Raw genomic sequence first — 26,967 nt, 5'->3', positions numbered from 1 at the left:
TTCTTCTGGTCTCCTCAGCTTCCAGACCAGGTGTTCTTCCACACAGACTACCGGCCGCTGATCAGGGATTCCAACGGCTTCGTGCTGGACGAACAGACACAGCAGGCGCCCCATCTCATGCCCCCACCGTTCCTGGTGGACGTGGACGGCAACCCACATCCCCCGAGGTTCCTATAACATTCACAGTCTCTGTTTTCAAAGCACCACAGCGGCTCGAAGGCGCACTCTTTAGTTGATCGTCCCCTTCTGGCAGGCTGTAGAGATGTGAGATGAAGGGGTGGAACCAGCCAGTGATTGACGTTTTTTGTTTTAAGTGTTGACTTAAATCAGAAATCTGGGGGAAAAAACAACTATTAAACCATAGTTTTCTTTTGTCTGCTTGTTTTTAAAAGTAAGTTTTACATTTGAGATTTGATAAGGTTTTGGTTTTTTTTACCTCTTACTAGCTACCAGCGTCTCGTCCCGGGCCGTGAGAACGTCGCTGCTGAACACCTGGTCCCTCAGTTGGGATATGTGGCCACAAGTAAGGCCGGAGATCCAGGAAAAGGAGTTTATAGATGGGAGTTTGGATTTTGTCCTCACTTGGTCCCGTCTCCTCCCAGGTGACGGTGAAGTGGTGGAGCAGGTGATCAGCCAGCAGACGGCAGAGCACGAACAGATCACGGTGAGGCGCAGCAGTCTGCTGGACGAGGCCATCCGACAGCTTCAACAGCAGCAGGACCGGCAGAACCCGCCCGGCTCAGAGGCGGCACCTGGTTCTGGAGCAGACGGGCAAGCGGAAGCGCACGGGCCGGCGCTGGCCCCAGCACCAAGCACGCCTCGCAGGGGTATGAGCTCGCCTCCAGCTTTTCAGAATAACAGTACTGTGCCCCTAACCCTGTTGAGGGTAACGGCGATCATTCCCTCGCCAACAGTGTCTGTAAATGAGCGAGCAGATGTGCAGTCGCCCCCCAACGTGGGCTTGCGTCGCAGCGGACAGGTGGAGGGGGTCAGGCAGATGCACCAAAACGCTCCACGCAGCCAGATGGCCACTGAGAGAGACCTGCAGGCGTGGAGGAGGAGGGTGGTGGTACCTGAGATGGCATCCAGCAGCTACAGGTGAAACTTCTAGCTCGGGCTTGTCGATGTTTTTATTTTTTTAACGTCCCGTCAGAGGACTTTAAAATGACAACTATTTTAGGGTTTTCGCTTTCAGTTATCTTTACCAATGATTAGGTAAAGATAACTTTTTGATTGATTGTTAGACGGTTAAATCCAAAGAGACGTGAAGCTTCTAAAACTGAAAGACCTTATAGAGTTAACCCAGTGTCTCTCAAGCTTAGGATTTGAACCCCCAACTCACTGAGCTATAGCACTCAAACTACCATCTACTAACACTGTCATCCTCTTTCATTTGCACTTTCATTCTTTCATTTAGACTAGTACAAGTCAGGATTACATGCTTTTATTTTGAAAATCCTTTGGTATTTGTGTCCCCTTTGATTCCTCCTGAAGGAAGAGCATTCGTAACGATGGAACGTGTCTTTACAAATTTTCAGGGACCAGGAGGCGACGCGTTTATCCAGAGGAGATGAGGAGGTCCTCCTGTACAACACAAAGAGGAGGCGTATTGTTTACAGCAGCTGTCGGGTTGGTTTTGTGTACAGCCTTCTTTTATTTTTTTAGCTTCCAGTTTCCGTTAATCTTTGAGGGTTAAAGTTTATCTTCATTATTTGTGGCTGCTCTAACCTTTATTTTAAAAATCATGTGAATTCATGTTTCCAATAGTGTCCAGATAAAATTGAGGCTGATGTTGTTCCCGTATATTTATGTTCAGTCAAGATGCACATTGCGGCATTGACCGCGTGGATTTTAACTGCATCCACGGCTAAATGTTGTTGTCTTCACGCATTAGCCTAACCCTAACCCTTTTCCGGCTCTGTTCCCCCTAGAAAAAAGCACCGGCCGCACGGATTAAAATAATATACAAGCGATCACGTACTTAATAATAATCATAAAAATAAAAGCACGTTTAGAAGATCATCTCGCTCTATGCTGCAGCTTTGTTTACAGTGGAACTCGCTATTTCTTCTTCTGCGGTCGTTTGCAGTATTTTAGAGAGTTCTGCGCATGTCAAAATGAATTATTCCGGCCGAAAGTGTGGCATATGTAAACGTTTGTTATAATCTGATAACGTTTTTTTTGGCCCATGTACACCGTTCAATTCTTATTTCTTTTAGAAATATTTTGCACATATAACCGCAGCTATTGACCACAGCCAATCAAGATCCACAACAGTACACTTAAAAAATTAAAAAACATGCAAAAATGCACTGAAAAATCAGGTCAACCATGATAATGGCGAGGGAACACTGATTAGCTTTCAGTAGCATTTTTTAAAATGTATTCCATATGTATTAGAAATATTAAACCACTAAAATGAGAAAGGAACAGAAAAATAACAAATCAAACCGCTTTTTTCCGATTAACATAATAAAAGTGTTGAATATTAAAGTTCGATATATCATAGTAGTGATAAACAATAAGCAGAACATTTTATCACACAAGAACAAACACTGATTGACTTTTCCTTTCGTCCTCCAGGATGATTCAGATGAAGAAGCCCCGTCTGTCAAGAGAAGCCACGCCCACAGAAGTTCACTGGAATTCATTGAACTGTCATGTGAAGAAGGGGAGGAGACTGCAAGTTCAGTCGCACATTCTGAGGTAAAGAAAATACCGTTTGTGCATTGATTTCTCAAGTTACTTATTTTGATTTAAGCTTTTTCTTTCTTTTTTTTACCCAGGACAATGATCTGGAAGGCAGTGACCTGGATTCCTCCAATGATGAAGAGGAGTGGAATAGCGACAGCTCGAGGTATAAGAGCTGGCAGAAAAGTAGATTAGAGAGCAGTCCTGCATAATTAATCACAAATTTATCGTTATTGCGATATCAAGCTGCGCAATACGCATATCGCAAAAGTCTGCGAAGATTCAGATAAATGGTTACCTTCAATGAGCTAAAACAATCTTAAGGCAACTTGAAGTGTTTAACAAATCAAATAAATCTTTTTGTGCATTCGACCAATCGGATGGAGCCTTTTTGTTAGGTTCACACCTCATAGCTATACGAGGGTCATTTGTGGTATAATTTAAGTTAACTTGACTCTAATTAAAATCTGTTGCAGTGAAATGAAAATAGTGTATTTAGTTGTTTTTCTATTTGTTTATGTATTGCTAGTTATATCGTCATCGCAATATTGATCACTAATATCGCAAATTGCGAGTTTTCCTCATATGGTGCGGCCCTTTTAGAGATGGTTTTGTTCACAGGTTTGGTCTTTGTTTGTGAAAATGGATGCTGGTTTTGACCCCACAGTAATACATCCAGCGAGTACTCGGACTGGACGGCGGACGCCGGGATCAACCTGCAGCCTTCAACGCCTTTGTCGTCACGGAAACGGGCGAGGTTCCGGCTCAGCAGCTCCGAAGAGGAGGAGGAAGACAACGAGAATGAAGAGGAGGAAGAAAAGCCGCAGAGCGACGAGGAGGAAAAGCCTGTGAAGAAAAGCAAAGAGAAGTCCAAGAAGGCAAAGACCAAGTCACCCAGGGTAATTATCGTTTTTATGGTCCCGCTTCGACTGTTTTTGTAGATTCTGCCCCAGACAAACGTCTATTAAAAATTCTAGCCGTTGCTTATGTTCTGATCATTTATTTCCTGCTGCTTCTCCCAGCGTCCAAAGCCCAGACCTTCAATCAACAGAGAAGTCTCAAATGAGTTCAGGCCCTCGCCTTGGATCACAGACGTCATTCCCAGGAAGTCTCCGTTCGTTCCTCAAATGGGCGACGAGGTTTGTGATGCTAGGAGAGGCTCTTGACAAAATAACCAAACAAAATAGATAACAAATCTTAAATAAGAGGCCTTTTTTTCCTCAATTCTTTTGTGTTGTCCAGGTGATCTACTTTCGGCAGGGACATGAGGCGTACATCGAGGCAGTGAGTCGGAGCAACCTCTACCTCATCAACCTGGAGAAGCAACCATGGAAAAAAATGGAACTGCGGGTGAGACCCCAGACAAACGCACAATAAACACCATTGACGGTAAACGAGAACTGGACTGAGTGACTCCTCCCCCCTCACGTTCCAAACAGGAAGTACCCGCTGGTTCCAAGAAGCCAAAATCCCGTAGACTTCTATAGAGAAATGGACAGCTATTACTCAATCAGAATAACCATTTTTGCAATGCTATCTTTTTTTTAGCTTGTTTTTAATAATCTTGTTTTGTTTTCATGATATTTTTTTCTTTATTGCAAGTTACAAACTGGCCAATCAGATGCCTTGATTAAAAGTAGGTGGTGCCTGCTTTGGCCCCAAGTCCAGTATTTTGTGTAGCCCACTTTCAGCTCACCCCTGATTGGTATATAGAACTATACTATAGAAATGTTGGCTCAGACCAGTTCGGACCAATCACTGCTTAATGACATCTGGCTCCAACATGGTGGCGTCCGTATTACAAACAGTGAAATTATGGTAATTTAATTGGAGGCGGAAGTCAAGCGTTTTCTATGGGTGATGTCACACCCACTCTGTGCAGTTCTCGTATACATTCAATGACGCACCTGTGAGGGCAGCAGAGCATCATGGTCTCACAGCTTTGAACTACAAATCACAGGAGTTGAGCAAGCAGATGAGAGCTGAAGGTCTCTTGTCTTGGGCAGAATTTACTTTTACAAAAGGGCTTTATGGATCTTTAGACACAGAAGGTGTATATAATTGTATAAACCCCTTTTGTATTTGAGGCTAAGCTTTATTTGCCTTGCCTTGTTGGACCGGACACGTACACACAAGATTTGCAATGCCAATAATCTTGAAGAGGGGTGTAAAAACAGGACCTGTGCCCATATTTGTGCTTAAACGAATAAGCAGGTGGGTTGAATGAATGTGTGCTTCTTAGTGTCCCTTGATCACATTGAATGCTCCAGCAAAGGCAGGAGGCCCCCTACTTTCTAGGGAGGGGCAGACATTGCAGCGAGTTTATGTTCTTGTTTCTCAGGACCAAGAGTTTGTGAAAATCACTGGAATCAAATACGAGGTCTGCCCCCCGACGCTCTGCTGCCTGAAGCTGACCCTCATCGATCACGGCACCGGCAGGATTACGGACAAATCGTTTTCCATCAAGTGAGCAGCTTTTTTTCTTTGAACGTTTTGTTTTTGGCCTGTACTGTTCTTACAGAGTCACCGTGATTCCCACTTCTCTGGTCTACTTCAAAGAAAATGCAGATCTTGTCATTTTTTAGTGCTTTCCCTTGTCCTCTTTCCGCCCACTTTTGACTCTTCATGGTCTCCTGTGGTTTTTTTCTGCAGGTACCACGATATGCCAGACGTGATCGATTTCCTGGTGCTGAGGCAAAGTTATGACGAGGCTCTACGTCGAAACTGGCAACCAAGTGAGCGCGAGCTTCTTTAGATTTATTTCAACCGTTTAGTGGATGACTGTTTTTCAATCATCCAAATCTTGGAGTCTAAGAGAAGCCGTTGCAGAAAGTACTGATGTTCTGCATTAGATGTCTGCCCCATGACTTGGCAGACGTTTGGACTTACGAGTTTGATTCCAGATGACAGGTTCCGCTCAGTGATAGATGATGCCTGGTGGTTTGGGACCATTGTCTGTCAGGAACCGTACCAGGCCGAGTACCCAGACAGCCTCTTCCAGTGCTTCCAAGTCAGGTAGGAAGAAGTCTGCTGTCCTGGCAGAGACATTTCCCTGTACCACCTTATGAACATAAAGTCTCCTCTGCTGAAAGTGTTGATGTATAGCAAACCCTTGTTTTTCGCGGGGGTACGTTCCAAAAAGAACCCGTGATAGGCAAAATCCGTGAAGTAGAAACCTTTATTTTTTTTTTAACAATTATTATACAATTAAATCCTCTATTATACATTGATAAGAAAGAACAAACTATTTTACAGGCTCAAGCATTTGTTTCACAAATAAAGGTACTTTAGAAACGTTGTTTTTTCAACAAATAACGTCTGTACTGTACTGTCAAATAATAATTTTAATCATCAATGTGAACAGAAGGCTTCAAATTGCGGAGATTAGCCCCGCCCACCACGACCCGAGTAATTGGATTAAACGGGAGAAAATGTAAAATGATTATGAAAGAAATACAAAGTAAAGTCAGACAAATAGTGACTCAGCTGTATTTCACTGCTCTTCAGACTGAGCCGTTGCATCCTGACTCCGCTCTGCAGTGTTTTCTTCCTTTGAAGCCCGCTGTGCAGGTGTGTTTGTTCGGGAGAAGAACATAGTGATAGGCAGTTGTTGTCGCTCTTTTTTCTATGGGTTTTGGAGAAACTCGAAATTGCAAGACAATTTGCACGTACGTAATGTAAATTTGGCAAGCTGTTTTACGTACGTGTACATATTAAACTGCAACGTTATTGACGCACAGGTAGAGAAGAAGCGGAGTGACTTTTTAACCAATCAGAATGCAGAACACAATGCACTTTGCAAATCCGTGAAGTAGCGAAACCGTGAAAAGTAAACAGCGTTATAGCGAGGGATCACTGTATAACAATTACCTGTCATAACTTCAGGTTAGTTATAGTAATTTTAGTATATAAACTTAAGTAGATAGCCGGAAATACAGCTGTGGATCAGTACTTGGGCGCTGATCCGATTCAATTCACAAATCAAGATCAACTAGTCGAACACCAATTCTTACAGTTCAGTATATTGATTTCCAAATGGTTGCTATATGCATGTCTTTTGACTGGATGTATGGAAATTAAAATATGCATTTAATTACCATCATTTATATTTTTATGTAGAACAGGAGAACAGAATCAAGAAAAGGTTAAAGCACAGAGATTGTGAAAGAAAGACGCTATATTTGTCACTTTAAACAACGTCACCCTCGAAGGTTTTTCTGTCAACTTCCGGGTTAACTTCAGCAATAAGCAAAACACAAACATCCCCGTTGTCATTTCAATTAAAAACAAATCCAAAAAAATATTCTGCACCTCTTTAATCCTGAAAGTTCAGTAGATGGATGACAAGAAGGTAAATGAACAGCAACACCCAACAATAAAAATGATTCTAACACTAACAGTCCATTCATCTAAACTGACAGCATCTGCTGTGTCCAAATGCCCCCACCACTCCCTGACCCTGATATAGAGTGGGTCTATCTAGTGCCCTGGATTTTATTGCTATTCGGACACATTCTCACTGCGGCAAATATGACATCATCCATTGCTAAAGTAGCAACCTAATAGATCTGGGCATACCTGGGGGGTATTCCAGAAAGCAGGTTATGCTAGCTCCCAAGGTAAATTTGAGGCTAAGGAGGTGGATAACTGCAGCTTTCAGTTCCAAAAAAAAGAGGTATGTTTCAGGGAATGTCAAGTCAATGTGAAGAAGGTTAGTTTGTTTTCAGAGAGGTGAAGCAGCATGGCGTGTCCATTTGAAGATGATTTAGTGGATGAAGAAGCTCAGATAATACTTTTTCCACCGTGAGAGGGTGATAAGACCACGTATGGATGTTTGAAAGATAAACCTTTTTACTTTGATCTAACTTAATTATTTGCTTCAGTTGAGATAAATCATTTTTTGAGTTCAGTCAACTTAAAAATAACATAGCAATCAGACATTTATTTTACTTTCATTTAAATTAATTCAATTAAGTAGGTGTAACTTTGGTGCTGCTGTTAGATCGGCACCACAAGGAATTGTGGGATACCATTCCCTTTGCCTTTCTGGACGGATTTGGGTTCAAGTGTGGGTTTTTGACCAAATGTGTTTTGTCATTTAGCTGTTTTACTGTGTTTTGCCGAGTTATTTGTCCTGTTATACTTAATTCTTTCTGCACCATGAGTGAGAGGGATGGAGAGGATGATGAGTTTATATAACACCACTACTGCAATAGTGTGTTATGTAAGGGTTAATGGCCGACGAAGTGTGCGGTTATTACTTCTTAACGTGCGTTTAATAGTAATAACCGCACACTTCGAAGGCCATTTACCCGCTTATACCATGGTCAGTTACAAAAGCAATACATACATATAGTCCGCGTCGCGCAGCACCACCGCTGCAGTCAAGATTTGACGATATAAATAAGCTGATCGTCCTGATGGGTTGAATAAAGCAGTGTTTTTCAACCAGTGTGCCGTGGCACACTAGTGTGCCGTGGGAGATGGTCAAGTGTGCCGTGGAAAATTGTCCTCATTAACTGATCTAAAAACATTAACCATCTCCAGGATTTCAGCTCTCTGTTCATCCAAACAGGCCCTGATAAAACACTGAGGAGTTAGGAATATAAAAGATCGTAAAATACTTTTTCTTTGCGTTTATTTTATTTTATTCAAGACATTTTGATAAGAATGACGTACCGCGATTCAGCTGCACCTTCGGCTGTATTTGGGAAAAGTCCCGTCCCTTTGACTGTCTCCGCCAATCATTCTTGAGGGGCTTAATCACATGTCATCAGTCTGACCAATCAGAAGTGGTTAAAGTCTTCACTTCCTTGTCCCGATTTAGCTCGTAAAGTCGCTCAGTTCTAAAAAAAATACCAGCTAAAGCTCGTCTTTAGCGGTGTAGCTTTCCACAGAATCCGGTATCAGACCGTGGAACAAGTGAACAAAACAATGAAGCTCCGAAAACCGATCTCTGGCCGTTTTATGCACTACATCTCCCATGATGCATTGGGTTGTGAGAGTGACAGGGCACAAGGAGATCTGTCGTTAGACGTCTTGAAACCAACGAACACAAATCAAACTATTTTTAAATCTTCTAACTTAACTTTTATTGAATCTTTTAGAAAAAAACAGCTGCAGTTTCCAGCTTTTTCTGCAACAATTATCTCAAAAATGCATGTGAGATTGTGGAGGGAGGGGCTGTAGATCAATACAGACTATGAGTTTATCCTTCTTTTTTAAATTTTTGGATGCTGGTGTGCCGCGGGATTTTTTTTAAGGTTAAAGTGTGCCGTGGCTCAGAAAAGGTTGAAAAACACTGGAATAAAGCATCAGTTCAGAGAGAAAGTTCATCTCTTACCGCTTGTTTTTGTCCAGATGATGAAGCAAAAGGTTGTTTTAAAGAAGCCGGCGCAATGATACAAAACATTTAAGCTAGGTGACCGGAACTTCTTTTTTCACCGTGCGGTTATGAGATTTTAATGCACACCCAGCAGCCAATAAGAATCGAGCATTCAGCCGGACCATGGGATAAAAAAACTGAAGTTAAAGTCATGGCAGAGTCATGATAACTAAATGCATGGTATATATTGTAAATCCACACTGTATCGTTTATTTTAATTTTATAAAAATAAGAAAATCTGCGGCCTCAAACTTAGACATATGAGAGTTCAAGAGGTACAATAAATTAAGAGTGGTATAACATTTAATTGAATTGGAGTAATGTGACATTTAGTTAGATAAATATGTAAATTTGAGTTGTATTAACAATTATTGAGTTGGTTAAAAAAGTTAGGTTGAATAAATTTAACTCAATTACTTGTTACCAATTGAATTAATTCATTTAAGTTTTATAAGTTGTGTGTATATATATATATATATATATATATATATATATATATATATATATATATATATATATATATATATACACACACACACACACACACACACATGTGTGTCACAATGTAATTGGAAATAAGATCAGAAACTGCGTTTACATTGTCAGTTCTTTTAAGTAAGCACGAGTAAGCAAGTTTAGGTGGACTTCAGCCAGAGTTCAGGGTTAAAGTCAGGGTAGTTTAATCTTGCTTTCTGGAATACCCCCCAGGGCACCCCGATTTTTCCATTGTTGCTCATAGCAACTAGAGCCTAATCCTCAGGCTCACCATCCCCTGGCCCTGTCTGGGACCTCTGCTGGTCGCCGGGTCCGCCATCTCAGTCAGGAAGTTGGTTTCTTTACTTTGAAAATGACGACCTTTACAGACACTTTACTTTGAAAATGTATTTACTTCCGGTGACAGCAGCGCATTTTTTGTTTGTTTATTATATATATTTAAAAATGAAACACCATTCTACAATTTTACAGCTATAGTTATTACTATATTATCTTGAATGTATTTCTACTACAGTCAACTATGTTTATAAAGATTGTAAATCTTCCTCCTCTTGTTGTTTCTGTTCCCCCAACAGGTGGGACAATAATGAAACGGAGAAGCTGAGTCCTTGGGATGTGGAACCCCTTCAGGATGATGGTAAACAAAGACACACCTGTAAAGATAAAGCCTTCATTTATTTATTTATTGTTTTGGCGGCACATTTGAAAGTGTCTCTGCTGTGCAGACTGTCTGCCTGACGCCGAGGGAGGAGGCATTCCTGTGACGCCAGAGGAGATGAAAGAGCTGATGTACAAGCCTCTACCGGGCGAGTGGGGCGTCAGGAATAGGGATGAAGAGTGTGAGCGCATCGTCGCCGGTATCAGTCAGCTCATCAGTCTCGGTGCGTGTACAGCAACGCGTCCATACGTGCGTTTGGAAGCTGCAGGTGTCTCCGGTTCTGCTCACCCACATTACTGCACGTTTCTCCCCCAAAGAGATTGCAGCTCCGTTCTCTGGTCCCGTGGACTTGGTCCAGTATCCCACCTACTGCACTGTGATCGCCTATCCCACAGATCTGGGCACCATTAGACTGCGACTAATGAACCGCTTCTACAGGTGGGCGAATCCTCGTCTTCTTTATGGCTTCAATGAAAAGATTTGGTTGAAATATCTAAACTGGTGCCATGTGGGCCGTTGACTTTATATGAGGACTGGACCGAGTGTGACATCGCCCATTGAAAATGACTCCAACCAAACAAAGTCAATTTTAGTCCCACTTTTTTTGGCGATGCAGACACCGCCCTGTTGGAGCCAGACGTTGACAGTTTCTATGGTAACCACTCTCTCCGGCCAGGAGTGAGCTTGTTGGAAGGCCACACCCCTACCACTTGAAAGCGGGCTACATGAAATATGTCAATCAAATGTTTCTAATGCTGGACATAGGGGCCAGTAGGCCCCTTTTTTCTTTTTTTTCTTTTTTTTGAGTCATCTGATTGGCCAGTTTATAACTTGAATAACGTGAACTACAAAAAAATGGGAAAAAAATCGGATGAGGAAGTATAGAGCAAGAATAACAATTGTGACAAACATAATAACTGAGCAATAGCAGCTTATTTATCAATAAAACAAATAAAACTTTGGGGTTTCGGCTTCTTGGAGCCAGCGAACACTTCCTATGGTGGAGGGAGGGGGGGTCACTCAGTCCACTTCTCATATGCAGTCATTGTGTTAGATACAACCTGTCTTTGTGCTTTACAGGCGCCTTTCCGCATTAATTTGGGATGCCAGGTATATTGCACATAACGCTCGCACTTTCAATGAGCCGAGGAGCAAGATCGCCCACTCTGCAAAAATCATCTCCAATGTCCTCCAGAAATTTGTCAAGTATGCAAACTTGGATCGTGTCTCATCGATAGGAAATGTATTTATTTAAAAAAAAAGGAGTTTTAGATTAAAATGAGGTGTTATTTTTCTGTTTTATTTCAGTAATCCAAACTGCACAGATATCATGGAGATTTACAATGCAGTGGAGGAAATGGACGAGGAAGACGAGGCAAGTCTGTTTGAACGGCTACACTGCATAGTTTTTTATAACTCTCATTTTACAGCATTTTTTAACCCCCACAAACATCCCAGTAAAAATCCAGTGAGGGAAAAGAGAAAATGTTGTTCCGATTCACTTAAAACAGTGAAGTGGCAGAAAAAAACATATTGCTCAATCAGTTATATATTTGGAGAATTAACTTGTCTAATAAAGCTATTATTTTTTGCTAAAAATAGGTTTTATTAAACCATGTCCTGATTAAGACCGCAGCTTAAAAATGGTGACATAATGGGATATTTAATGTGCTCGTCACCTCCAGCCTGTCTTCCTCTGAATGGTTTGATGTTTTTGTTAAATGGCAGATGAGTCTGTGCTTTCCTGAGCCAGGGGAGGTTTTTTAAATCCTTCATGCTGTAAAGTCCATTGGAAATATTTTCAGGGTCACTAGAAATCGTAATTACTTTGATAAGAGCCAATTTTTTAAATGTGTTTTTTCTGGACTTTTGTTGTTAAGTTATTCCGTATTTTAAAAGCTTAGAAAATAAGTGTTTGTCATCCAAGCGTGGTTGTTTAGAAAATCCCTTTTTAATTGTTGGACTAGATTATATGTTACAGAGTTAACCCTGAAGAATACATGGAGGCAAAATCGGTTACAGTTTTATTAATTTCGTTATTTTGACTTCTGTTGTCCAAAGTGAACGAACAAAAAAACATTGGAATTAACTTTAGACGCCTAGAAGAAAACTGCTCTTGTTGTTGCCTTCACTGACTGAGGTTTTGAAGAATTTGTGGATTGCGCACTAACGATCAGTGACTTGTGCACCCAGGATGAGGACGCTGAAGCTCCGGGGACGTCTTCTGGACACCGACTGCGTCAGGTAAACGGCTGAAGAGGGAAGGATGCACGTCCAGAGCTCCGCTTGTGCAATCATTTTGTAATGAAGCTGAGAGTTTACCTCTGAGGGTGACGGTTTTTGGATGTGCGCAGCGCTCCGTGGAGGTCCTGCCCGACAGGGACGCCTGGAAGGAGCAGTGCAAGAATCTGCTGAACTATATATTTGAATGTGAAGACTCTGAACCTTTCAGACAACCTGTGGATCCTCAGAACTATCCGGTAAGCTGAACGCCAGCCTGCTGCGGCAGCTCCAGGCTTTCTAGGGCCTAGTGCAAAAACCGTCTGGTTGGTTTCCAGGACTACCACGATATCATTGATACTCCGATGGACTTTGCCACAATCAGAAGGAACCTGGAAGAAGATGGCTACGAAAACCCCGTGGAGCTGTGCAAAGACACACGCTTGATATTCGCCAACGCTAAAGCTTACACACCCAACAAGCGCTCTAAGGTGAGGATTCGTTTCATCGACGCCCTGAAATCAGAAAACGATTTTGGTGACATGTTGCATCATTTATTCCCCCCCCCCCCCCCCCCCCCATGTAGATTTACAGCATGACCTTGCGGCTCTCTGCCTTCTTCGAGGAGCAGATCCGAACAATCATCTCAGAGTACAAAACTGCCATCAAAAGCAGTGACCGGCTTCGCCGCAGTCAGAGGTTTCGCAAGAAAACACAGCAGGATCAGCCCAACGCCACAGGGTTTGTATGCTCGGCCTCAGTCCTGGTCCCGCACTGGCACTTTTAAAACTCGTTTGGTGCCTAAACAGAGCTTGAATCAGTGCATGAAAATAAAAAAGAAAACTTTATTTTCTTTCCCTGACCAAAAAAGTATGACGAAGCAGTGTAACAGGCTGAAGGAGAAATGCTTTTTTGTTCTTTCTGACAGTCTCTCTTTTTACACACATTGTCCAAACTGGAAGGCTTCGTTATTCCTGGGCTGCATTTTTACGCTGCTTACGTCACAGCGCAGCGACAAGTACAGTCTAAAGTCAATGACTGCCTCAAATGCGGCCAAAGAATACGGCCGTCTTTTCCCCCGATTTAAAGGATTGGTCTGGTGTATCCTTCTAAGCTGTCCATATCCCAAGATGCACTGCAGCCGAACCCGGAGATTTTTCACTACTTCTCTCTGTTTGGGGCTCAAGGTTGCTAGGCGACAGGACATTCGCCGATGTAATGACTGGAATTATCCAAAGGTTAGACTGGTCCAAATTCACAGCCGTCCACATCCGGCCGACCTGCTCGACGAACGACCCGACCAACGTCGCTCGGCAAGGCCGCGGCCATTGAAAAGTGTACCCTTCCTATTTGGACACAACAACTGAAGTGAACACGGCTTTCACTGCTCATCGCCATGACAACAGCCTTTTCTGAGCATTATCCATGTCACTCTTGTCCTTCAGGTCGCCTTATTAGAACCTTTTGCCAAACCTTCGTTTCGCTTCACCTTTTGGCAATTTGACTGAAGCCTCATGGCCCCACCCATTCTTTTATAAGCCCGCCCACAATCAGGGGAAGGGAAAATGGTTGGCTAGAATTGTACAGCAAAATGATTAGAATAGAAGTGAGTGACATGTCCAAAGCGACGCACCAAAATCCATGTTTTTCATATGACACTTGTGGTACCATACTCAATGGCATCTGTACCAACTTCGCACCCATACCTCTACTACCTGTGTGTTTACAAAGAACCCGGCTGCTCAACCCTGTGGCCCCCGTCTATGACCCCTCTCTGGATCCCTGCTGTTGCATCACAGAAGGTTATAATTTACCTACGCTCTTTTGTTTTGCTTCTTCTTCCCTCAAGCTCAAAGGGTGCTGCCGTTAAAACTCAGGAAAAATCCGAGTCCGCAACCAAATCTACCTCAACCAAAGTGTCTGTTCCTGAGAGGACCAGGCGGAGTCGAGGCAGCAGCTCGGGCCGCAGCTCCTCCGAGGACGAGTCCGGCTCCAAAGCCGCCTCATCAACACCAGGTACCAGAAATAACCAGTTACCTTATTCCGCTTATCTCCAGTAAATAAGTACATCTTTATTTATACATCACGTTTCACGGAATAAAATCAAAGTGCTTTACAAAAATAAGAGCATAAGACCAAAACCCCAAAGACAGAAGGATTAAAACTGGCTGTCCAAACGTTTTGTAAAGAGGGTCACATTTGGTGAGGTGAAAATGTATGAGGGCAGCTTGGCCTGCATTCTGTGAACTAGGGCTGGGCGATAGAACAATAATTGAATATATCGCGATACAACTTTTTCTCAATAAAAGAATGAGTATATGGTGAAAGACTTTTATTTTGAAAGGTCCTAAATTAACCACCATTTTCTTCTCTTTGCCCAGGTAACTGTTTTTCCCTCCAGTTTATTAAAATGCAATTTTAATGTAACCTCACAAAAACCAAATAAATTGAATATTTTTTGAAACTATAATTTATTTAAAAATATTTTTTAATCTTTGTGCAAAAGCAGGTTTTGACAAACATGCAATCACATTTTGCATTATTACATTTTAGACAAAAAAAGAGCAACATTTTATTCATGTTAAATTGTGTAATTGTAACTACAAACAAAATGTAACTTTAACAAAAAGGTTATTTGAGGCTGATTAAATGGTTTCAGTTTAGTTTTAATGCGTTTGTTGGACACTTCACCTTAATCCTGTTTCTTTTATTTTGTTATGACTTATATTTAAACTTCAGGTTTTTCAAAATGGAATAAAGTCTGAAATGTCATCCAGACATTATTAGGAGCTAATTTTTTTTATAAATGTACGTTGGACTAAACTCACTGGAATCTCTGACTTTAATTCCTTTGTTTTCAACTCAAACTTGAAACAGAACTAAACTGTTTCTCTCTGATTTCATCAAGATTTGCAAACTGTTTGAACAGATGTTTACACTTGTTTATCTTCATGACGGGTAACAGCAGCGCAGTAAGAGACGCCGTCACATTAACCCAATGCATCATGGGAGTTGTAGTGAATGCAGTGGTGCTGATGCTGGACAGACTTTGGTCTCTGAGCTTCATTCTTTTATTGACTTTTCTCTGATACTGGATCCCACGGGAAGCTACTACAGCTGCACGGATGATCCGTGGTCCGTACGGATCACTAACTCCGGTTCTAAACAGACGTGTGCCGCCACGGATTTCCCCACCTCCCTCCGCGCGCTTCATTTAAATGAATTGTCCGTTCATGTTCATGTGATTCGCGCATCAAACTGCTGTCCTCCGCTTCTGTTCGGCTTCGTCAAAATTGCTGCTGGTTGTTTGTTTCTAAAAGTACGTTTAGAAACCTGAAGCTCCCGCCGCGGGTGGGAGGAGCTACCGACAAATGTTTTTCTTGCTCTTATGAAAGACAGATGCTGAGGGATCCGGTGCATTTATGTGGAAGAGCTCCACAAAGAAAATAAAGATGTGTTCATACCTTTAATAAATTACTTCTATACATTTTCATTTTCTTAAAAAAAATCAGCAGGTAGAAGGTTTTTCTGTGTCAAATAGTGTCATAATTTGGCCGATAGATTTTTTTTTTTATCTACTTACCCGGTGACTCAAAAATTAAATTTTAGCCCCTGTGTGGAGGTATTAGTTATTTCAAATCTGACAAAAACAGCATAACGTGCGCTTCACATTATGCAGAAGGCGCGTTCCTTCTAAAACTGGTCATTTCACCAACCTGGATCCCAAAAACAAATAAATCTGTTTTTCTCGTTTGGCCCTTAAGGCTCTGGAGGTCAAGTAGCCCCAACGGCTTACAGCATCATTTAGTCAATCCCAGTCTTAGAAAGTGCTGGCGGCTGCAGATCATTGGCCTGCAGCCCAGTGGAAATCGGAATCCAGGGACTCTTTTGGCCCAGGTGCCGGACTTTGGACGTGCCTGGATTAAAACATCAAACACTGGCAGGACCCTCTAAAAGTGAAAGTAAAAGTTAATATCATTAGGGTAGGATCTGCTCGTAGCTTTTCTGAATAGAAACATCTTGACCTTGGTTTTAAAACAGAGTCGATGTGACGTAGCGACAAAGGAGGAACCTCCAAACACGAGGAGCGTCAGTTTGAAAGGCCAGATCTTCTTGTTTTGTTGAATTGTTTGTAGACCTCAAGGATTGAGATGTTATGGGGGGATTAAAAGGCCGGTAATAGCTGTCGGAGGTGTTCCGTGCAAAGTTCTAAAATTAAAATTCTAAATCCTTAGAACTTGTTTGTTTTTCAGGGTCTGAGAGCGAGAGTGAACTAAGCGAGTCTGAGGAAGAGGAGCATTCAGGTCTTTCAAGGCATCTCCAAAAACAGAAAGTGAGAGTCACGAGAAGCAGCCATCGCAAGCAGAAGAGAAAAGGTACGACTTTCCGCGTGACGCTGCAAACTCTTCGCTCTGACTGGTCTAAGACATGTCTCTTGGCATATTTTGCAACCACTAGCTGCTGAAAGTGACGGTGAAGAGGAGGAGGAAGGAGATGAAGAGTCTGAGAGTGGGGGAGAGGTGTCCTCAAAGTCTTCGGATCGGCGATATCCCAGCCGGAGAATGCGGCTGACCAGAACCGGTGCTGCGGGAGACAGAAAGAAGAAAGGTGAGCGTTGACGTCGGGCTCGAGGCCAGCTGACTCAGAAACCCGGCAGCCGGTGTGACCACGCCTCCTTTTCAGAGCTCAGACGGGAAGTGAACGGTCACGGCAGCAGGCCGTCTCGCCGGGAGAGGCGGCATCGCCAGGACTCTGACGGAGCCACCTCCCCGGGCTCCGACAGGGACGAGGGGGTCACGGTCCGCAGATCGCTCAAAAGGAAGACTGCCAGGGCTGCTGTGAACAAGATGAAACTTCTGGAAGCTTCGGAGGAGGAGGAGGAGGATGAAGATGAGAAAAAACCGACAAGGAGCAGCAGCCGCCTTCAGCACACAGCCCGTGTCAGCAAACGCACAGCTGTGATCCAGAGCTCCTCAGACTCTGATGGAGACGCTGGAGGTAGGCCGACGCCCAGGAAGTCTTACGGAGAAATCTGGGATTGGAGGGTTTATGCTGTTTTGTTTGCTCAGCTTCTCAGGAAAGCAAGGAGTTGTGCTCTGAATCCAAGGATGAAGATGGAAACCAGAGTTCCTCCTCATCTCTGGCCAAACAGAACGGAGAAACGGAGAGGGTCAAGAGCAAATCCAGGCGAGCCGCCAGGAAGAAAGGAAGTGGTGAGGATTCACCGGAACCGTCTAAATGTCTTTACTGCTCTGTTTAACATCTTCTGATGATTTGAACCTTTATTTCTTTTTTAAAGATCCTTTATGTCGTGTGAACGGCTACAGTAAAAGCGGCAGCAAGTCTGACAGCATCTCTGAACAAGAGGAGAGCACAGCGGTCAGTTCTCAGGAAGCTGAGGATGAGGACAAGGAAGAAGATGCAAACCCAACAAAGAAACCTCCCAGAGGCAGAGCAGCCTCACACGCAAGGAAACGTACAAGTGAGGAGGAAGAGGACGCCAAACTCCGACCCTCTGAAACCTCAGATGAAGACGACAGGGACGTCCGCTCCCTGAAACACCATAATGGAAGAGGCGCGGACGAACCGCTCCAAAGGGAAGCGAGGAGAAAAAGCAAAGTTTCGCCATTGAAAAGCCAAGACAAACAGAAACCTGCCTCAGCGACGAAGCTGGAGGGCGCGGGATCGGGGGAACTGGGCCCGTCTCCGAAGAGATCCAGCCAACGTAAGAAAAGACTCATGAAAGATGAACCAGAAAACGACCGCTCAAGCGACGGATCGGACTTTGAAGCAAAAAGGCCAGTGAGGAGTGCGAGGAAAAGGCCGCACGGGAAGACCTCCTCCGCTTCGGAAAGCTCTGGACTGGAGTACAAACCCAACAGGAAGTCCAGGAGGAAAAGCTCCTCGGACGAAGAGTCCGATCATTCCAATCACATGTCAAACAGACGACGGAACCTTCGGGCGCTGCCCAAAAAGAAATACGCCAGTGAGAATTCCCACTCTGAGGAGGAGGAGGAGGAGGAGGAGCGGGCCCCCGGAGGACAGAGGACACTGAGAAACGGTAACAAAAGAACCCCCGAGTCCAGAGAGGAGCGCTGTAACAGCAGGACACTTCCCAGTGAAACGAGGAATCAGGTAGTTTCCAAGAGGAAAAGGATTTACACCTCAGACTCTGAGGAGGAGGAGGAGGAGGAGGAGCCAGTACACAAAAATAATGGCAACAGCAGATCAGGCCCTTCCAAAAGGGAATCCAAACGAGCAGCTGATGTCCACGAAGACAGAAACACTTCCAAGTCCGACTCCAGCCAGGAGGAGGAGGACCAGGAGGAAGATGTGGGCCGTGCAAGGACGAAGAGGAAAAGCGTGCGACAGCCGAAGCCCAACAGAAAGGAAGGCCGCCGGCGCAGCAGCAGCAGCTCTGACTTGGAAAGCGAGCGGTCGTCTTCAGCCTCCGAAAGCTCATCAGTTCGCTCAGGGCCCCACAGCAGTCCAAAGACGAGCGGCACCCGGGCCGGGGACAGGACTTCCAGCCGCCAGCTGAGGCAGCGCCGCCAGCGGGCGCCTTCAGAGGAGGACAGCGACGAGTCGTACAGCAAACCGCAGAGAAAGAGGCGCGTGAACACCCGCAACCGCGGGAAACGGACGATCAACTATCACGACAGCGAATAAACTGACGAATCGGCCGAAACGTGAGGCTCGGCTGGATTCTATGCTAACGGGGAGACGGGCCACGCCATGGTAGTAGCACTGGAGTCCTGGAGAATTAAATGCTGTGAATCTGTCTCATTCAGGGATATTTATATTTTCTATGAAAAAAAACAAACATGTTTATAGATGTTATTTGAGCTTTTACCTGCTGGGTCATCACAAGGACACAGAGCGAAACCCCGCCTCCCATGATGCTTGCTGGGATTTGGCCGGCAGTGGAAACGTTCTTGGGAATCTCGTCAGCTTTTTTGGGTGCTATCTAAAAAATATAAATAAATTAAAAAAAAAATACCTCTGTTTAATCGAGCATATTGCCGGCTTGCACTAAGAAACACTGTAATGAGGTATTTCATACACTAGTTTTGCATTAGAAACTCAGGGGTCAACTAAGTTTACTGTAGTCTCAGACGCGCAGTCGTTTACGATTCCAGATGGGGAGATGTGGAAGCACATGGACTGACTGGGACGAGCAGACTTTTGACTACAGCACTCCTTTGTAAATCCACACACCTAACGCTCGACTGTATTGTGAGTAGACATGAGCCAAATGAGCAAAACAGAATCACTTTTCCCCCACCAGTTTTGTTTTGTTCCGCATTAGCCCTTGTTTTGTAGAGAATAGATGTACATATGTGATTTGAGAAAACAGCAGATCGGTTGTTCAGACGGCATTTATTTAAATCTTAGGGTTTTTTTTCTCTAAACATTTAACTGCATTGTCTTGCCATAAGTCACAAATTGGTCCCTTTTTTTTTTTTTTGCTTTTGCCAAGAACAAATAACCAAAAGTACTCGATGCAAAAATGCTGTGATTTCTCATATTGGGAAGACAGATTTATTGTTTCCTGTGTTACCTTGTTTCAGTATTAAATTCTTTTTTTGGGAGTTGAACGAGACGCGTTGCAAGTCATGTTTTTTTGTTTGTTTGTTTATGGTTCTAAATACAGCAGTTTGATGAATCATGTTTTTCATACGACACATTTAATAAACTGATTTCACAGGAAAAACTCATTGTGGTCGTGGAGTGCAATGAACAAGTTATTCTTCCTGTCAATAAAGAAATGATTGAACTTGACTTTCAGACTGTTTATCACATTTATGCTACCCAAAGGTTCTTCTCTTGCTTTTGTGTTTAGGAACCGTTAAATGTCTATTTTCTATTTCTAAGAACTTACAGGAAAAATGAAAACTATGGTTGGTGTTTATGTTTAGGGAAAAAGCCCCAGAGTGACATTATAATGTATGTCTGGTTCCTAATTTCTTTAAAAAATATCTTGGAACTGCTAGAAGGGAAAAACATATTCATTTACTTTAGAGGTTATTGACAAGATTGTGAAGAAATAGCTTAAGATGATTCAAATTAAACATTGTATTTCTGGGTGCTTCTTTTATCAATCTGTTTCTCTTGATTTATATTAAAGATTGATTTGATGTGGACTTCCGGCGGAGTTGTTTGACATTGCTCTTAATTACGGGTCAAATTTTGATTTATGATCAATTAAATTAGTTTCCAAACAAAAAAATTTTTTTTTTCTTTGGAAACTAATTTGATTGATTAGACGTTAAATAGCATTAAATAAAACGTTAAATAGCATGTTTACGGGTTTCTATTTTTAACCTACCATCGTTTTTTATATTATTTTTAAAAAGAAATTACAATTTCAACAGTTTAGTTTTAGCTCAAAATCATTTCTGCTTCTCTATCTTAATAGTACTTATAATAAATACACGTTAAAATATATAACCTCGTATAAATAAAATAAGAAGTTCTAAAGATTACTGCTGGAAATGTGCAGAACAGGTGCAGCTCCCTGCATCTTTGGGCTTTTATTTTTAAAGAGCAAAGAAACGTATCGTCACTTCCGTGCGCACACACGACAGATTTCTAAAGCTTTTCGCTCTTTCGACAGATTTCTTCTTTTTAACACATACAATAATACAATTCTGTTTTCGTTGTGGCTTTTAAAAAATATAATTATATTTAGATAAGTAAATTCACTAAAATTATACTCTTGTAAAATTAACGTGAATGGTGTTTTGTAGCAATTGTCTTCACGAAAATGTCTGTACGTGATCCCTAATAGATTCGCCTTGATTAGCCAGGTAGCTAACATGTGAGGAACACTTGTGTTTATTCGTAGAGCAGTTTCTTCAATAATAATAACAACAACAACAAAGGACGTGTCTTGTTGTCTGAGTAAAAAAGCTTCTTGTGTGTTGACTATGTTTAACGAGTATTAGCGTTCGTAGACGAGATGACCTCAACTCAAGTCTAAATAAATCTCTTAGCATGCCCTCTGTCAGACTTAACAGACTTTAGACAGCTTAGTTAAATAAAAATGTCTGCGTGTAAAAGGCTTGTTTGTCTCGTCAAGCAAAGGAGCCTGTGGGCTCCCACACGCAGAAATGTTTCCACGTGGTCCCCGGTTGGAACCGCTTTTAATGCCAGAGCCCACAAGAGGCAGGATTTCTTTGAGAAGAGCGTGGTAAGTCTGACAGAACTTCCAACGCGGTTGAAAGGGGAAACACGCAGGTGGTGCCTTTTGGTTGCAGGGTTTGTTCGGAGTGCCCGAGCTCAGCTCCCCCGAGGGGTTCCAGGTCGCCGCGAAGACGGCGTTGAGGAACACGGAGCGCCTGGTGGGGCAGGCTTGCTCCTCTCCTGCGGGCGTTGGGACGGTGGAGTGCTTTGACCAGCTGTCAGACGAGCTGTGCAAAGTGGCGGATCTGGTGAGTCCAACACCAACAAAAGGAACTTTGCAGCAAAGCTGGAACAAATCAGATGTGCTACTATGATATTTCAAAAAACAAAACATAGTTTATTCAGTGACTATTAATCCATCAATTTTATATTCCTGCAATCCAAGCAGATGGATCTGTCTCTTAAGCAAGTTGTTAATTGCATCGACCTATATATACTATTGTAAAATCGTTTCAAAATGAGATAAATAAAATATATCGATATTGGTAAACACCATTTGGATTGAGTATGTTTATTTTACTAAAACATAGGCCTTCACAATAAATCGCAGATTTATCTTTTATCACTATATCAAGTTGTGCAATATGCATATCGCAAAAGTTGGTAACATTTGCGATAAATTGTAACCTTAAATGTGCTAAAACAATCTTATGTCAGCTTGATGTGTTTAACGAACCCAATAAATCCAGTAATGTGTCTGACCAATCGGATGGAGCCCTTCTCATGTAGACAAGGGTCATTTGGAGAGTAATTTAAGATATCTTGACTTTTATTTAAATTAAACGGTTGCAGTGAAATGAAAATTACGTATTTGGTCGTTTTGCTATTTGTTCATTTATCGCAAGTTATATCGTCATTGCAATATTGGGCACTAATACTGGGTGTTTTTCTCATATCGTGGAGCCCGACTATAACATAAAAAAGACTTTGTGCCATCACAGCGGACAACAGACAAACAAATGACCGAACCATCGTTATGTTGCTGTTTTGAACCAAAATCAAACAAAGCTGTGTCGCTTTGCAGGACATAGTTTCTGCAGAGCGGCAGGAGTTCATTAGAAATTCACCTCTGAGTTTGGTCGGGGCCGTTGGCGCAGAGCAACCCCCCTTACCCAATCTGTCTACATGCTTTCCCACTAGCTTACAGTCCCTCACAACCCCAATCTGACATTACCGGTGCAACAAAAATGGTGAGCAGTATTGGAGCTTTCCAGCCGTCCAGTTTTGATCCAGATTCTTGCTCAGCTAAGTAAAACAAAGGTGGAAGCATAAGAATAGAGCAGAGCAGGAAGCATGTGGCCCACCCATTGTGTTTTCTACGTCACATATAAGCTGCTTTTCAAACTGCATTTTTTCAGCTGCTCCTGATTCACAAAGATTAGAAAAAAAAAGAAACTCAGAAATGCAATTTTGAGTTTAATTTTCTTTATACGTGTCCTTCATCAGAGAAAAGCCACAAAAGCATGTTAAAAACACCCAAAATGTTCCTTAGAATGGGCCTTTAAACATTTTTGGTGGTTGTTCTGGGCTCTTTAGCATCACGGCCGTTTTTGGTCTGACATCGGTTTTCCTCTTTGAAGATCATTGGGAACATCCAGCTGCTGGGAGATTGTCTCATAGCCTTTAACGAAAATGTCTGGCTTTTCTTCTTATCTCCATCTCATCTGTGGTTCATGTTTAGACATCATGTCACCAGACAGCAGCGTATACTGTTGTCATGTTTCACAGAGGCAGACTGACCCATTCTAATTCTAATGACCCCTGTCATTAGAAGACATATCTTCATTTAACATGTTCTTGTGATCAAACCATTTTCGCTCAGTTCTGCTTCATTAGTTTGTAAAGCAAAGAAAGCAGAGGTTAAGTCTGCTTTTTAATTGGTGATTCCAGTGTGTTTTAGTCTAATCTTCCAGTTCTTGAAGCCTTTCTAATTTGAGATTTTCCCACTTTCTTAACACGCAGGCGGACTTCATAAAAGTTGCCCATCCAGATCCAGAGTACCGGGAAGCTGCAGAGAAGACCTGCATCGAAATTGGCACCGTTGTGGAGAAGTGAGACTCGATCCTCAGCAACCCTGAAAAAAAAAAGGTTTTGTCAGAACTGGAGGGGGAATGTTTCCTGTTTTTCAGACTGAACACTAATGTGGAGCTATGCCAGAGCCTGAAGAAGTTGCTGGACGACCCAAAGATTGTGGCTCAGCTGGACCCTGACACAAGGTGATTGTTCTGCTGTATCTGTGTGGTTCTGGTCCACACAGCCGTCTGTTTAAAAAGGGGGATGTAAGAGACGTAAGGGGAGTAAACAATCATTGATGTGTACTCATTTTTTAAACATTTCTACCATATTTGAGTGCTTTCTATGTTTGTTTCTTGTAATTTTGTAAGATTACTGTTTGTATCAATTTAAGTTTGAACAGTTGGGGGAAACAAAGAGCTTGGACTTGAAAAGAAGTTAATCTTCCTTTTTGATCTTTTCATATTCATTGTTAAACTTCTATTTATTATGTTTAGGTTTTATTTGATCTTTTTGAAATGAGTAAAAAAAGAAAAATGGGTAAATAGGCAGGAAATAATTTGAAATTGTACATCTAGAGGTTATATTTTTTTTCGTTCCCTCTTTTAGGCGAGTGGCAGAGTTGTTCATGTTTGACTTTGAAATCAGTGGAATTCATCTGGATGAAAAACTGGTGAGTCGGACACAATCGAACGTCTTGTCGACAATACAAATGCGTATTTTTATCTGAGCCATCCTGTCCTCTTTCGCTGCAGAGGAAAGAAGCCGTCGGCCTTCACGTCAAGTTGTTGGATCTGAACAACGCGTTTCTGATCGGTTCTCACACGCCCAACAGAATAGCTAAAGCCGCCATCCCCCAACACCTGCACATGCACTTTGGAAGTGAGGGCAGCTTCATTCAAGTCGGGGGGCTGCACGCGGACTCGCCTGATGACTTGGTGCGTGAGCGGTCTGAATAAATTATTCAAGTTTTCCTCATCAGAACAGAGCGGATGCATAAAAAGTCTTTGTGAAATTTTCATATTTATTAGGTTTTTACTTTGTAAAATCATATTCAGCGTTTAAAAATAAATAAATAAATAAAATAGTGTGCATGTGTCTGAATTGCATTAAAAATCCAGGACACTAGATAGTTTTTTTTTTCAGGGGTTGGGAGCATTGAGGTAATTTGAACAGTGTCCACTTTTTCCCAGCAGGTGGCGCCTTTGTCTCATTCAAGGCTTTGGGTGTCATAATGCTTCTTTGATCCTACATTTTTGTTTGGCATCTAAATGACTCTTTCATAGTTACTAACTATCATTAGGCTGTCTGAGCTGATGGACTGAACTGTTAATCATTTATGTTTACGGGAGGACTCACTCTGACACAAAAAGTGTTAAAAGCAGTAAGACAGGATTTTTAGAAAACAATCAGCACAATTGAATGAACCCTTGTGCTATCCTAGGCATGTTAACGTTGGGAGTGGGGTCATCTAGACCCACTAGACGGTGCTCTGAACCTTTTTTCTTCAATGATTTGTGATCTTCACTGGTGTCCATGGATTACATGAAATCTTTCCACCTTTATCCACCTTTGTCATGGTAGGGAGAACACGTCAGAGTAAGGGTGGGGTCATCTAAGATAGCACAAGGGTTATAGCCGACATTCAAACAGTCAGGAAAGGGTTTTAGAAATAAAGCAATTAGAAGTACAGATGGTTTTCAATGCAGATTTGTTTGTAAAAGCCTTTTAATGTATCTCTGTCCCATCTCCACTTTGCAGCTGCGAGAGATTGCCTACAGGGTTTATCTCTACCCAAATGCAGACCTGCTGGACTGCTTGGAGGAGCTTCTGAGGTGCAGATACAAGCTGGCCAAGCTGGTGGGCTACAAGTCCTACGGACACAGAGCCCTAAAGGGAACCATGGCCAAATCCCCAGGTTTTCAGAAATAAATACATATTTTGTCTTTATTATATTGTCACACATAAGCTCTTGTATTATTTTTTGTTTTGACCAAAATTCCTAATTTTTCAAAGTTTGTTTTTAGTTTGAAATGATTTTTGCTTTTTTGTTGCAGAAACGGTCATGAGCTTTCTTCAGCTGCTAACTGACAAGCTGTCGGACAGGTACCACAACCTTCGGCTTTCTGCAGAGCTCCCTATCCCGTCTGTAAAACCATCAGATGTTTTCTTAAATGGATTTAGATGCGTTTTAACAAGGAAATGGGCAATAAAAGGCGTTTTCTGGCGAGCTGCTTGGATGGATAAAAACACGACTTCTTCACTTGTGTGATCAGCCCAACTGTTTTCGGCGTCTCATCCAGTGATCGATTGACACAGAGTCTCTGCATTTGACCTTCCAAGAGCAATTCAATGTTTGACACGTTACAAACGGCAAAAAAGACAAAAATATTAGGGTAGACCAGGAGACGGAGCCCGTTTCTCAGGCTCGATTGCAGGCGTGTTAGTCTGGCAGCCCGTCCAGGGTGTTTTCCATCTGCCTTCAGCCAAAGGCATGCTGGGATAGGCCGTGGCCCCCATTGACCCTGAGCAAAGTGAGGTGCGCGCAGGCAGGAATGAATGCCTGCAGTCAGGTAGCTCCTAACTTGTTCTTCCCTTTTATCTCTCAGAACCAAAAAGGACTTTCAGATGATGAGAGACATGAAGAAGAAACTCAACCCTCGTAACCCAGTGAGCTTTTGAACAAATCTTTTTATTTCAGCATTGTAGTCGATACAGGTGAGGGTGTGTCCGTCAGCGACACAACATGATCCTGTTTCTCACTGGTCAAACACAATAGCCCCAGAATATTTGAGTTGGTCAGTTTTTTAATTGACAGGTTTAAACTAAAATAATCCTCCGTTGTCCCCGCAGGAGCTGATGGCGTGGGATCACCCTTTCCTCAGTGGCGTGCTGCGAGCTGAAAGGCAAGCTTTGTTTTTCAGCCTTCAGTCATTTGATAAAGTCAGCCCCGTTTGTGTCCTTGTGGCGGCTTTTCCATCTTTTCCAGCTCAACATTGTTGTGGCGAGCGAGTTGTTACTGTATCCCTGGCGATTGTCATCTACTACAAAGGCGCGTTAAAGGAGAAGCATGGGAGCTCGGGAACCAACTTTGTCTGAGATGAACAGATCAGTCTGGAATATGGACAGAATTTCTTTTAATGTTTGGGTTCTCTCTCTCTCTTTTTTAGTTTCCTTTAAACCTAATTTTGAGATGTTTTGGTGCATTTTTTTTAAATTGTAGAGTTAAAGATCCACAGAAAACACAACTTTCCATCTGGACACAATAAAGCTACCCACTCCATTTGTTTTCAGCAAATATGCTTTAGTGATTTACCCC

At 42.5% G+C, this 26,967-nt stretch overlaps 2 protein-coding genes across 2 annotated transcripts in view; both read left to right on the top strand.

Moving 5' to 3' along the window:
* brwd1 (bromodomain and WD repeat domain containing 1) overlaps positions 1-20,231 on the top strand; it is a 31,028-nt gene extending 10,797 nt beyond the window's left edge. Inside the window, exons 17-44 of the mRNA XM_011482869.4 lie at positions 19-167; positions 447-523; positions 603-827; positions 915-1,098; positions 1,539-1,629; positions 2,584-2,706; positions 2,787-2,857; positions 3,359-3,590; positions 3,714-3,830; positions 3,934-4,041; positions 5,033-5,157; positions 5,344-5,426; positions 5,595-5,706; positions 10,147-10,208; positions 10,297-10,452; positions 10,547-10,667; positions 11,310-11,435; positions 11,538-11,604; positions 12,423-12,473; positions 12,584-12,709; positions 12,788-12,940; positions 13,036-13,190; positions 14,299-14,465; positions 16,703-16,825; positions 16,908-17,057; positions 17,133-17,447; positions 17,519-17,662; positions 17,749-20,231. Coding sequence (XP_011481171.1) covers positions 19-167; positions 447-523; positions 603-827; positions 915-1,098; positions 1,539-1,629; positions 2,584-2,706; positions 2,787-2,857; positions 3,359-3,590; positions 3,714-3,830; positions 3,934-4,041; positions 5,033-5,157; positions 5,344-5,426; positions 5,595-5,706; positions 10,147-10,208; positions 10,297-10,452; positions 10,547-10,667; positions 11,310-11,435; positions 11,538-11,604; positions 12,423-12,473; positions 12,584-12,709; positions 12,788-12,940; positions 13,036-13,190; positions 14,299-14,465; positions 16,703-16,825; positions 16,908-17,057; positions 17,133-17,447; positions 17,519-17,662; positions 17,749-19,118 — 4,983 coding nt within the window. The 3' untranslated portion in view covers positions 19,119-20,231. The remainder of the gene's footprint in view (positions 1-18; positions 168-446; positions 524-602; positions 828-914; positions 1,099-1,538; positions 1,630-2,583; positions 2,707-2,786; positions 2,858-3,358; positions 3,591-3,713; positions 3,831-3,933; positions 4,042-5,032; positions 5,158-5,343; positions 5,427-5,594; positions 5,707-10,146; positions 10,209-10,296; positions 10,453-10,546; positions 10,668-11,309; positions 11,436-11,537; positions 11,605-12,422; positions 12,474-12,583; positions 12,710-12,787; positions 12,941-13,035; positions 13,191-14,298; positions 14,466-16,702; positions 16,826-16,907; positions 17,058-17,132; positions 17,448-17,518; positions 17,663-17,748) is intronic.
* A 783-nt stretch (positions 20,232-21,014) lies between these two features.
* Positions 21,015-26,967, top strand: part of LOC101155870 (mitochondrial intermediate peptidase) — a 30,353-nt gene continuing 24,400 nt past the window's right edge. The window contains exons 1-10 of the mRNA XM_004075846.5: positions 21,015-21,642; positions 21,710-21,883; positions 23,598-23,686; positions 23,765-23,851; positions 24,258-24,321; positions 24,404-24,586; positions 25,410-25,566; positions 25,706-25,754; positions 26,258-26,318; positions 26,502-26,554. Of these exons, the coding sequence (XP_004075894.1) occupies positions 21,496-21,642; positions 21,710-21,883; positions 23,598-23,686; positions 23,765-23,851; positions 24,258-24,321; positions 24,404-24,586; positions 25,410-25,566; positions 25,706-25,754; positions 26,258-26,318; positions 26,502-26,554 (1,064 nt within the window). The 5' untranslated portion in view covers positions 21,015-21,495. The remainder of the gene's footprint in view (positions 21,643-21,709; positions 21,884-23,597; positions 23,687-23,764; positions 23,852-24,257; positions 24,322-24,403; positions 24,587-25,409; positions 25,567-25,705; positions 25,755-26,257; positions 26,319-26,501; positions 26,555-26,967) is intronic.

This window comes from Oryzias latipes, chromosome 13, assembly GCF_053564925.1.
Source record: "Oryzias latipes strain Hd-rR chromosome 13, Olatipes_Hd-rR_3.1".
Taxonomy (NCBI): Eukaryota; Metazoa; Chordata; class Actinopteri; order Beloniformes; family Adrianichthyidae; genus Oryzias; species Oryzias latipes.
Note: the sequence above shows the minus strand (reverse complement) of the source record. Positions and strands in the feature narration are given on the sequence as shown.